The sequence below is a fragment of the Meriones unguiculatus genome, chromosome 2, assembly GCF_030254825.1.
Source record: "Meriones unguiculatus strain TT.TT164.6M chromosome 2, Bangor_MerUng_6.1, whole genome shotgun sequence".
Lineage (NCBI taxonomy): Eukaryota > Metazoa > Chordata > Mammalia > Rodentia > Muridae > Meriones > Meriones unguiculatus.
This window is the reverse complement of record NC_083350.1, coordinates 166,096,648-166,109,534: the sequence shown is the minus strand read 5'-3', so window position 1 is coordinate 166,109,534 and position 12,887 is coordinate 166,096,648. Positions and strand designations below refer to the sequence as shown.

The 12,887-nt window shown below is 38.1% G+C and overlaps 1 protein-coding gene across 1 annotated transcript in view; it reads right to left on the bottom strand.

Annotated features, from left to right (window-relative positions):
* The window catches only part of LOC110563559 (arylacetamide deacetylase-like 2), a 41,960-nt gene extending 32,354 nt beyond the window's left edge, over window positions 1–9,606 (bottom strand). The window contains exon 1 of the mRNA XM_021660690.1: window positions 9,463–9,606. Within this exon, the coding sequence (XP_021516365.1) occupies window positions 9,463–9,600 (138 nt within the window). The 5' untranslated portion in view covers window positions 9,601–9,606. The remainder of the gene's footprint in view (window positions 1–9,462) is intronic.
* Window positions 9,607–12,887: the final 3,281 nt, after the last annotated feature.

Sequence of the window (12,887 nt, the reverse complement as noted above, 5' to 3'; positions counted from 1 at the left end):
TAGTTTGATGTTAGCTATAGGCTTACTGTATACTGTCTTTACTATATTTACGTATGTGCCTTGTATCCGTGATTTCTCCAAGACTTTAAACATACATGGGTGTTGGATTCTGTCAAATGCTTTTTCAGCCTCTAAGGAGATAATCATGTCAGTTTTCTCTTCAGTTTGTTTTTACCGTGTATTATATTGATGGATTTCCGTACATTGAACCACCCCTGAATGCCTGGGATGAAGCCAACTTAGGCAAGGTGGATGATATATTTTAAGTGTTCTTGGATTCGGTTAGTGAGTATTTTATTAAGTATTTTAGATCAATATTCATAAGAGATAAATCTGAAGTTTCCTTTTTAGTTATGTCTTTGTGTGGTTTAGGTATCAAGGAGACTGTGGCTCATAGAATGAGTTTGGTAATGATTCTTCTGTCTCTATTTTGTGGAATAGTTTGAAGAGAATTTGAGTTAGCTCTTCTTTGAAGGTCTGGTAGAATTCTGCACTGAAACCATCTGGGCCTGGCCTTTTTGGGAGAGCAAGAGTTTTGATGACTGCTTGTATTTCCTTGGGGAATATAAGACTATTTAATATATTTACCTGGTCTAGATTTAATTTTGGTAAATGGAATCTATCAAGAAAATTGTCCATTTCATTCAGATTTTCAAATTTTGTGCCATATAGCTTTTGTAGTAAAACCTTTTGATTGTTTGGATTTCCTCAATGTCTACTGTTATGTCCATATTTTGTTTCTGATTTTGCTGATTTGGATAGTTTCTCTCTACGTTTTAGTTAGTTTGGCTAAGGGTTTGTCTATTTTCTTGCTTTTCTCAAAAAAAAAAAAACAGTTCTTAGTCTCATTGATTCCTTGAACTGTTTCCTTTGTCTCTAATTCACTGATTTCAGCTCTGAGTTTGATTACTTACAATTGTCTACTCCTCTTGGGTGTGTCTGCTTCTCCCTCCCCCCCCAAGAGCTTTTTTGTGTAACATTAAGTTGCTTGTATGGGACATTTCAAACTTCTTTCTGGAAGCACTAGCTGCTATGAACTTTCCTCTTAGCACTATTTTCATTGTGTCCCATAAGTTTAGGTAAGATATGTGCTCATTTTCAGTGAATTTTAGGAAATCTCTAATTTGTTTTTTCATTTCTTTGCTGATCAAGGTGTCATTGAGTAGAGAGTTGCTTATTTTCCGTGTGTGTAAGCTTATTGTAATTTCTGTTGTTGTTAAAGTCTAGTTTTAGGCTATGGTAGTCTGATAGGCTACAAGGGTTTATTTTGATCTTCTTGTATCTGCTGAGGCTTGCTTGTGCCTGACTACACTGTCAATATTTGAGAAGGTTCCATAAGTTGATGAAAAGACTCTTTTGAGTTTGGGTGAACTGTTCTGTAGACATCTATTTAGTCTATTTGATTTAGGACCTCTGTAAGTGCCATTATTTCTTTATTTAGTTTCTGTATAAGTGATTGGTCCCTTGGCGAGAGTGAGTGTTGAAGTCTTCCACTATTAATGTATTGTGATTAATGTGTGATTTCAAGTTTAGTACTGTTTCTTTTACAAATGCAGGTAATCCTGTATTCAGGGAATAGATGTTCAGGGTTGTGTTGTCCTCCTGGTAGATTTTTCCTTTGATGAGAATAAAGTCCCCCTCCTCATCTTTTTTTGATTAATTTTGGTTGAAAGTCTTTTTTATTAGATATTAGGATAGCTATCCCAGCTTATTTTCTGGTTCCTTTTGCTTGAAAAACTTTTTTCCAGCCCTTTACTCTGAGGTAGTGTTTATCTTTGTTGCAGAGGTGTGTTTCTTGGATGCAGCAGAATGTTGAATCCTGTTTCAGCAACCTTTCGGTTAGTCTGTGTCTTTTTATTGGAGAATTGAGTCCATTGATGTTGATAGAGAATAGTGACCAACACCTGTTATTGACTTTTGTTGTGGAGTTGATGCCTTACCATGAACTGTTTTCCTTTATTTTTTTGTGAAATAATTTATATCTAGTGTTTTTTGGATGTAGTTGATTTTGTTGGATTGGAGTTTTCCTTTTAGTATCTTCTGTAGGGCTGGGTTACTGTGTTGATACTGTTTAAGTTTAGTTTTGTCATGGAATATTTTGTTTTGTTTTTGTTTTCTCCATCTATGTCTATTGAAAGCTTTGCTGGTTATAGGAGTCTGGGTTGGCATCTGTGGTGTCTTAGAGTCTGCATGACCTCTGCCCAGGTCCATCTGGCTTTCATAGTTTCTTTTAAGAAGTCTGGTGTGATTTTGATAGGTCTACCTTTATATGTTACTTGGCCTTTTTCCCTTGCTGTTTTTAATATTTTTTCTTTGTTCTGAAAATTTAGTGTTTTGACTATTATGTGATTTGAGGAGTTTCATTTCTTGTCTAGTATATTTGGTGTTTTGTAGGCCTCTTGGATGTTAATAGACATCTCTTTCTTTAAGTTGGGCACAATTTTTTCTATGATTTTCTTGAAAATATTTTCTGGACCTTGGAGCCTGGAATCTTCTTTTCTGTCTATTCCTAGTATTCTTAGATTTCATTATTTCATGGAGTCCTTTATTTCTTGTATGTTTTGTGCTTTAAACTTTTTGATTTTACTTTTTCTTTGAGAGATGTATCAATTTCTGCAATTGTATCTTCATTGCCTGAGATTCTGTCTTCCATCTCTTGTATTTTGTTGGTGGTGCTTACCTTTGTAGTTCGTAATCTTTTCTCTAAGTTCTCCAGCTTGAAGGATTTTCTCTGTTTGTGTTTTCTTTATTGATCCTAATTCTGATTTCATTCTTGCACCATTTCCTTTATCTGTTTGAATGTGGACTCCTGTCTATCCATGATGTCCTCTATTTTTTTTATTCAGTTCCTCTGTATGTGCCTCTATTTGTTTGTGCCTCTATATTTGCCTATATTTCTTTGAAAGCTTTGTTTGTTTCCTCTTTATGTGCCTCTAATAACTGGATGAACATAGCTTTAAAATCATTTTCCTGGTTTTCTGATGAATTAGCTTATCCATTGATTTTGGATTTGCTGGTAAAGCCATGATGTCCTGATTTTTGTAGGAAGTGATCTTAAGCCGACCTCTAGCCATCTGCTTTGCTGTTTGTTCTCGGAGTCTGTACTTCAGACTGGGTCCATATGTCTCTGGTGTCTGGAGTATTTTTCAGAAAGATGAGAGAGGTCCACCAGTTCAAGTGTGGATGTTGGTGTCTCAGCTGTAGCTAAGGGAGGAGGGTCTCTGGCACATGTTGCACAAGTGTGGGTCTTTGCGTGGAAGTGTGCCTCGTGGGACAGGTTTGTAAGAGCAAGCAGATGCCTGGAAGGGTGGAGCTTAATTGCACGACGGGGTGTTGGCACTGTTCACGGTGCAAAGCACATGTATAGGTTGCAGGTGCCCTGAATATCTCAGTGGCCTACAGGCCAGTAGTACTGTCCTCTTGGTATTCAGATCTGTTTGGGCTTCAGGAATTTTTTGCCTAGACTTCAATGGTAGACCCATAGAACAGGGGTTTCAATGTTGAGAATACTGTCCCAAGAATCCCTGTGTTGCCCACAGTGACTGTGTGGGTGGGTGGGGTCCGATATCTGGCTTCTATTGTAGAGGTACCCTGGATCTGGGGCTCTGCAAGCAATCACTTGAAGGCACCATCACTAGCTCACAAGCCTAATCTGAAAGCACAAGTGTACCACCTGTTATCTACTCTCAGTTTTGGGCCCTCAAGGGCTAATGAGAGTGCCAGAGATCTGTCAGCTCAGTGATGTCCACTGTTTGCCTTCCCAACAAGGAGACCTGTACTTGGGACGGCAGCCTCTGGTGTCTCACCCACAGAGCAATGAGGTTCCTGCTTGAGCTAACCTCAGCTGCTGACCTGGGAAGACAGAGCAGCTGCCTGCCACAGTGATGGCCCTGGGAGGCCTTTACTGCCGCTGCTTCTACTGTCTCAGTCACCCAGCACAGAGGCTCCTGCTTGGGGCAACCAGTGCCGCCTCCACTGAGCAGGGAAGCTGATGTTTGGGGCAGAGGAGAGTGCAAGGCGGTTGAATATTCACCACTCTCAGTCCCTGGAGATGGCGTCAGGTGACCTGGATCCAGACTGTACCAACTCACAGGTTGTCTCTTCTTGCCCAGGAAGCCTCAAGGTTGGTGTTCTGGCTTCAGCTGCCCCTCCACTCAGCAATTTCAGAATTTTGGATCCTGTGCCCCTCAGATATGGTGTGCACTGTTAGCAGCCATCTTGGACTCATCTTTGATTGTTCTTAAGCAGTGGAAAGAATAACTCTGTGGCTGAAGACATAATGAATGTCAGAAACAGGGCCCAGAAGCCTTGAGCTAGTACTGACCTGAATGTGTCTTTCCTGAGAACTAGCTTTGATGGTATCAGAAGGTACCACAGAAAGTTCCAAATGAGGGAGGCAAAAACAGATGTCTACCCACACATGATGCATGTGAACCACATCAACTCTCAGCATGGAACAGTGACCCTAAGGGTAGTGGTGATGCACATACCTTGGCAGTAGCCAGTAACTCAGGCTCTCCATTGTACTTAAGGCCCACTCAATAAGAGGGAAATCATAGTTGATACTGAAAACCCAGCTAACTGCTCAATACAATGGAAGCCATGAGTCTTGGTAGATAATCTGTTTAGCCAGCACAATCCCTATCAATCTTCTGAACATTTGATCTCATACCCACAGGCAAGTATAGTCTTCACAGCTCATCAAGAAAAATTCTCTTTGCCACATATGGATACCACTACAGAAAACCACAAAGATCCAAATGCAGAGTTGAGGAGCCCAGCATCAATAGTTATATTTACAAATCACCCTGTACTTAAGGTTCAGGGAACTTTGAGGAAGAGGAGGTAGAAATATTTGAAGAGACAGAAGATCAGAGAGTTTTCTGTGAGACCGTCTATCCTAGTAATGGCTGAATATTTACCAATAAAGTGTCTCTCCAACCTATCTGCCCAACAAGGATAGCAGCAGTACACATGCCAGTGTCGACCTGGTAAAGCTCACAGGCATCAACTGCATGAAAACAGCTACCAGCAATCAAAAGGCTGAGAGCAGTAAAGATGGTATTACTTGGGGAAGAATTGTGAATCCATTACCAAATTCTCAGCCTTAAAGCATGCATACAAGTAGTATTGTATAGAGTGAACTGGTCATATTTAAGAATATAGATATATATCACACATGCATGAAATAATTAATATGAGTATGAATATGAAAAAAACATTCATAGGTATATTGGAAGCCATGTAGATGAAACAGAAAAGAGAAAAAATTGTGATTATATTATAATCTAAAAATTTAAAAAGTTTAAAAAGACAAAGTGTATCAGGCCACAGAAGATGACAGTGCAGCCACTCCTGATGTGATCTGATAGACTAAGATCAGAAGGAAGGAGAAGAGGACCTCCCCTGTCAGTGGACTTGGGGAGGGGCATGCTTGAAGAAGGGGGAGAAAAGGTGGGATCGGGAGGGGAGGAGGGAAGGGTTTATGGGGGGATACAAAGTGAATAAAGTGTAATTAGTAAAAAAATTAAAAAAAATAAAGACAAAGCTTATGTGCTCTTGCTTATCTTATGCTGTATATAATTTGGGTGAATTACTGCTGAGTCCTTAATTTTTATATGTTATTTTGTTAAATCTCTTAATTGTTATTTCATAAAATGGGTTTAAAATTTACTTTATATATTGAGCTACTATATTTCAGTTATGGCAATGACAAATACATATTGATTGAAATCCAGTGAGAGTTCTCAGTAACTAGGATGACCATTTTAAGAACACATATATTTCTTATATACATATATATAAGAAAACTCATATATATTTACATGTTATTCTATTTTGAAACTTGAGAAAGTAAATCTCAAATTTAATAATTGTGTTTTCAGAATACACTGTTATTGATAAAAATGTTAGTCATTACATAATTTAGATTCATGGAAGATGTAGCAGATGCTCTATCAAAAGGTACTGGTTCAAACACCTCTTCTTCTATAGTCCATTAAATGAAGTGAAACATGATTTAAGAGGGGAAAAAAACTGTCTAGGATGAATCAGCGACGGACTCTGAGAATACAGACTATTGGATGTCTACATGGCAAAGCTGCCAGCCCTTCTGCAGCCCTCCTGTATCAGGTAGCATTGTCCTCATCTGCCACACATTCTGTGTCTCTGTCATTCATTGATTTCTTCTACTTAAGCTTCCTATTATTCCTATATATCTAAGGCTTCTAGACAAAAACATATGTGGGTTAAAAGTAGCCTGGTGTGTTTTCTGTGGTAGACTTGTGTTCAAATCATAACCCTTCCATTTAAAAAAAGTCTGAATTCCAGCAACTTAATGGACATCCTGCCAAAAGCAATCTACAGATTCAGTGCAATTCCCATCAAAATACTAACACAATTCTTTATACACCTTGAAAGAAAAATTCTCAACTTCATATGGAGAAACAAAAAACCCAGAATTTCCAAAACAATCGTGTATAACAACAGATCAACTGGAGGTATCTCCATCCCTGATCTCAAGTTGTACTACAGAGAAATAGTAATAAAAGCTACATAGTATTGGCATAGAAACAGAAAGGAAGATCAATGGAACCAAATAAAAGACCCAGAAATAAACCCACATACCTATAAATACTTGATTTTTGACAAAGAAGCCAAAACCATTCAATGGAAAAAAAGACAGCATCTTCCACAAATGGTGCTGGTCCAACTGAATGTCTACATGCAGAAAAATGAAAATAGATCCATATTTATCACCCAGCACAAAAGTAAAGTCCAAGTGGATCAAAGACCTCAACATAAAATCAAATAATCTAAATTGGTTAGAAGAAAAAGTGGGGAAGACCCTAGGACTCATTGGCACAGGAGACAACTTCCTGGACAGAATACCATCAGCACAGGCCTTAAGAGCAACAATCAATAAAGGGACCTCATGAAACTGAAAAGCTTCTGTAAAACAGAAGCAAATGACACTGTCATCAGAAAAAAAAACAACAGCCCACAGATTGGGAAAGGATCTTCACCAACCCAACATCTGACAGAGGGCTGATATTTGGAATATATAAAGAACTAAAGAACTTAAAAGACAATAATTCAAGCAACCCAATTAAAAAATGGGGTAAGGAGCTAAACAGAATTTTCTGTAGAAGAATATAGAATGGTAGAGAAACACATAAGGAGATGTTCAACATCCCTAGCCATCAGAGAGATGCAAATCAAAACGACCCTGAGTTTCACCTTACTTCCACTAGAATGGCTAAGATCAAAAACTCAAGAGACAATGCATGCTGTCGAGGCTGTGGAGAAAGGGAAACCCTCCTCTATTGCTGGTGAGAATGTAAACTGGTAAAACCACTATGGAAATCAATCTGGGACTTTCTCAGACAATTAGGAATAGTGATACCTCAAGATCCAGTTATACCACTCCTAGGCATATATCCAAAAGATGTTCAAGTACACCACAAGGACATTTGCTCAACCATGTTTGTAGCAGCTTTCTTTCTAATAGCCAAAACCTGGAAACAACCCAGATGTCAATCAACAGAGGAATGGATACAGAAATTGTGGTACTTTTACACAATGGAATACTCAGCAATTAAAAACAAGGAAATCATGAAATTTTCAGGCAAATGGTGGGATCTAGAAAAGATCATCCTGAGTGAGATATCCCAAGAGCAGAAAGAGACACATGGTATATGCTCACTTATAAGTAGGTACTAGACCTATAAGATAGGGTAAACATACTAAAATATGTACACCTAAAGAAGATAAACAAGAAAGAGGACCAGGGGTAAGATGATCAATCCTAATCTAGAAAGACAAAGGGGATGGACATTGGAAGTAGGAGAAAACAAGTAACAGGACAGTAGCCTACCACAGAAGGCACCTGAAAGACTCTACCTAGCAGTGTATCAAAGCAGATGCTGAGACCCATAACCAAGCCTTCCGCAGAGTGTAGGCAATAATATGAAGGAAGGAGGAATTGCTATAATCTAGAGGGGACAGGGAGCCCCACAAGGTCCAAATATATCTGAGCACAGGGGTCTTCTCTGAGACTGTTGCATGGTCCAGCCAAGGACCATGCATGGATGTAACCTACAACCCCTGCTCAGACATAGCCTATGGTAGCTCCGTATCCAAGTGGAATTCCCTAGTAAGGGGGACAGGAATTGTTTCTGACATGAACTCAATGTCTGAATCATTGAGCTTCTCCCTTCTCCTCCCCTCTCCCCCTCCCCCCACAAAGGGAGGTGCAGCCTTGCTAGGCCACAGATAAGGGCATTGCAACTATCCTGAAGATACCTGATAAGCTAGGGCCAGATCAAAGGAAAGGAGGACACCCCTCCCAATGGACTCAGAAAGGGGCAGGGAGGAGATGAGGGAGGGAGGGGAGGATAAGGAGGGAGAGAGAGGGCTACAGCTGGGATACAAGTGTATGTATAAAATTATTTAAAAATAAAAAAATATTAAAAAAAAAGAAAGATAATAACAGCAGTAGATCACAAGAAGTGGCTTTTGAGCCACTGTGGGTCTTTGAGACACATCACTAAGTGTGTCAAAATATGCACTTCAGCTAAAAAATAAATCTATTCTGCTCATAAGTACACAGTGCAGTTTTCCAATAGATTTTACAGATGGGATATGACAATAGACTATTGCAAATTCAGACAGGAAAGTCAAGTATCTTCCACAAATAAATGGAGTAAAGAGATCTGAAAAATAGAATAAATGCCACCGTCACTGCTGCAGGTTATTAAAACATATTCCATTTACTTCATACTACATTCGCTGTGTTAACCTATAATGATAACATCATCATTACAGGGAAAACTGATCATATTGTTAATACTGACAAATAGAATAAATGCCACTATCACTTTAGGATGTTATTGAGACATATTTCATCTATTTTAAACTACATTTATTGTATTAACCTATCATGAGAACATCATCAGTACAGGGAAAACTGATCAGATGTTTAATATTGACAAATGTACTCCAATCAAAATTTACTTTGGGGCCTCAGTAACACAAAGAACATACAAACCTTCTGTGCACAGAAAAGACTGAAAAAGAGAAAGTAACTAAAACAAAAAGTAATTAAATTCACCAGAAGTTTAAAGTTGATGGACATAATATGTATGATTCCAGAAAATGTATGTGTCTAAGTATTCTCAAAAGCGTCAACAATCTCCAGGCTTCTTAACAATTCCTAAATATTCCTTTTTGACAATACTATTTCTTTGATTCTAATACTGATATATCAAAATTTTTACTGTTTTGGCAAATACTGCATATCCCTCTGCTGTAGATCAGTCAAGTATATTAATGATTAAATAAATATCAAGATTATCGGGTTTACATATCATAAAGAAAACTTAAATCAAATGCTTTGAAATGAAAGAATTTTCAAATATAGTTATAATATGACATCCCAATTCCCCACTAAAAATATATTACCACAAGTGAAGTCATTCTTATCAATGAATCGAGGATTCTCACTTTCCAGGGTTCTTCAACATTTTCTGGAAAAGGTAAATAAACACAATAAGCAAAGAAAATACAAGAAAAGGCAAAGCACAGAGTCTTGTACCCCATGATAACTCTTTTCCTAACTTGTGTGTGGTGATAGTAAATGGCATCTCATATATAGACTATGGAACAGTAAGACAAAGGTAGGTGAACTGTCTGATGTAAAACAACTGTTTTAGCAACAGTGACTTGGCATTCAGTACCAAGATCAAAATAGTGAAACTGGTTATGTAACTGCATTACTTTATGGAACAGAACTTGCTACACAATGGCTAGTAAAATATGCAGCAATGGCAAAAAAACATGAGCCAAGAGTTGCTCATTTACCACATAACACCAGAAGTGCCAAAACATTTAGGATCCTAATTAGAACATAGCAAAAATGGACCATGAAATCCCTTTGTTCTAATGCCATTTTGCAAAGACTAGTGCAAACAGATTAAAAGCAAGATAAAATATTAGGTAACATTTAATCAACCTTAAGGCTAACACCCACAGCACAGATCATTTAGAAAATTCCAATCTATTTTTTAATTCTTTATTAATTACATTTTATTCACTTTGTATCCCCCCTGTGGTTCCCTCCCTCCTCCCGTCACAGTACCTCCCTTCCTCCCTCCTTTGCACCCATGCCCCTCCAAAGGCCACTGATAGGGAAGGTCTTCTTTTCCTTTCTTCTGATTCTACTCAATTGGGTCTCAGGAGTGGCTGCATTGTCTTTTTCTGTGGCCTGGTAAGGCTGCTCACCCCTCAGGGAGGTGATTAAAGAGCAAGCCAATCAGTTCATGTCAGAGACAGTCCCTGTTCCTATTACACTGGAAACCACTTGGATACTGAACTGCCATGGGCTACATCTGTGCAGGGGTCTTAGGTTATTTCCATGCATAGTCCTTGGTTGGAGTATCAGTCTCAGGAAAGACCCCTGTGCTCAGATTTTTTTGGTTCTGTTGCTCTCTTTGTGGAGTTCCTGTCCTCTCCAGATCTTACTGTTTCCCACTTCTTTCCTAAGAATCCCTGCACTCTGCCCAAAGGTTGCCCATAAATTTCAGTGTCTGCATTGATAGTCTGCAGAGCAGAGCCTTTCAGAGGTCCTCTGTGTCAGGCTCTTGACTTGTTCCCTCTTTTCTCCTTCTTCTGATGTCCATCCTTTTTGCCTTTCTGGATAGGAACTGAGCATTTTAGCAAGAGTCCTCCCTCTTGATTAGTTTCTTTAGGTGTACAGATTTTAGTAGGTTTATCCTATATTATATGTCTATATGAGTGAGTATATACTGTGTGTGTCTTTCTGCTTTTGTGATAGCTCATTCAGGATGATCTTTTCCAGATCCCACCATTTACCTGCAAATTTTATGATTTCCTTTTTTTTTTATTGCTGAGTAATATTCCATTGTTTAGATGTACAATTTCTGTATCCATTCCTCTGTTGTGGGACATCTGGGTTGTTTCCAGATTCTGGCTATTACAAATAAAGCTGCTACAAACATGGTTGAGCAAATGTCCTTATTGTGTACCTGAGCCTCTTTTGGTATATGCCTAGGAGTGGCATAGCTGGATCCTGAGGAAGTGCTATTCCTAGTTGTCTGAGGAAGCGCCAGATTGATTTCCAGAGTGGTTGTACAAGTTTATATTCCCACCAGCAGTGGAGGAGGGTTCCCCTTTTTCCACAACCTCTCCAGCATGTGTTGTCACTTGAGTTTTTTGGGTGTAAGGTAAAATCTTTGGGTAGTTTTAATTTGCATTTCCTTGATGACTTAGGATGTTGAGCATTTTTTTAAGTATTTTTCTGCCATATGATATTTCTCTATTGAGAATTCTCTGTTTAGCTCCATACCCCACTTTTTAATTGAATTACTTGATTTGTTGCTGTTTAACTTCTTGAGTTCTTTATATATACTGGATATTAATCCTCTACTTCTGACAGTGAGATTTGGAGGTAATTAGAAATGAAATTGTTATTCTTTTCCAAACCACAAACCAGTTCATCTAATGTTTCAATTTGTATGCAGCTAACCATATAATAAACTTAATAATTTTAGAGTCATATAGTTATTTGTATAATCATGGAGAAAATATGTGTTGATTAAACCAATACTTGTTGCCTCCTGTTATGCCACATACTGAGATTAGACAAATGATTTTAAACTTTGAATATAACTTGGCATGTGCCTGTTACTTTGTACAAATCCTTCTCTCTTTCTTACCCATAACTACCAGTTCTTCCATGGGATACTTTCTGCAGATGAAGGCTCCCCCACCTTCCTCACTAACTTGTGGGCAGAAGCTCTCCTGACTGTCTTGTTTTATGTTGTAATATTAACCCAACCCTGCTTTGATAGTGATCTGAATGTCATACTATTAGGGTAAAAAGTCATTCTCCAATGTGGGAAACCAGAGCTATGTGGATCATGGATGGAAGAAGATCAAAGAGGCTGAAAACAAGTTGAATGGAACAATCCCACATGTTCCTCCTGGAAACATCAAACATTTATTTAAAAAATTAGATTACTTTTCCATGTTTTTCTCCCCTCTCTCTTCTGAACTGCATAGCACCTACATGAAATTTGATGAGCCTTATGCTCCTACCCATTCTTGTCAGAGAAGCTCTGTTTACCCTCAAATTTTCAAAAACAAAATGATAATTAGTAAAGAAGAAAAAAATATAAAAGCTTTTAACTGTCTAGGTTCTGAAATCACATTTTTCCTTACTAAGAAAGAATTGAAGAAACTATAAAATTACTTTAATGGTTTAGTAAAAACATAAACATGATGCATGAAGTCCACTTCAGTAAAATGCACCTCAACAGAATTAAAGAAAAGATAAATGTAAAAAAAAATAAATATAAGATTCATATTTTTGCTCATTGATTTAATGTAGGTATGGTTGACTCTCATATGTGCAAGAGAGAACAAAAAATGGCAGTTGTTTTGGAAGAGACTGAGGAAGAATTAGGTCCAGACTGACAGAAGACACAAACCCACACTCCATATCAATGAACTGATAGCAGTATACAGAGGAATCCACAACAGACTCACAACTTCTCACAAAACAAATGGAAAAGTTGTAGGAAGTACCTCAAGATTTTCAGTCACTGTGAGATATTGTTATCTGACATAGTCAGTCAAACAACCATCTTAGTACCCTGTGAGGAAATTCTTTAGATGGAATGAAGTTTTTACAGAAGAGGCCTTCAGACTATTAATGTGTGTGGATCTATATGTGCTTCAGCGCAGAATTCTACCAGACCTTCAAAGAAGAGCTAACACCAATTCTCTTCAAACTATTCCACAAAATAGAAACAGAAGGAATATTACCAAATTCATTCTATGAAGCCACAGTCACCTTGGTACCTAAA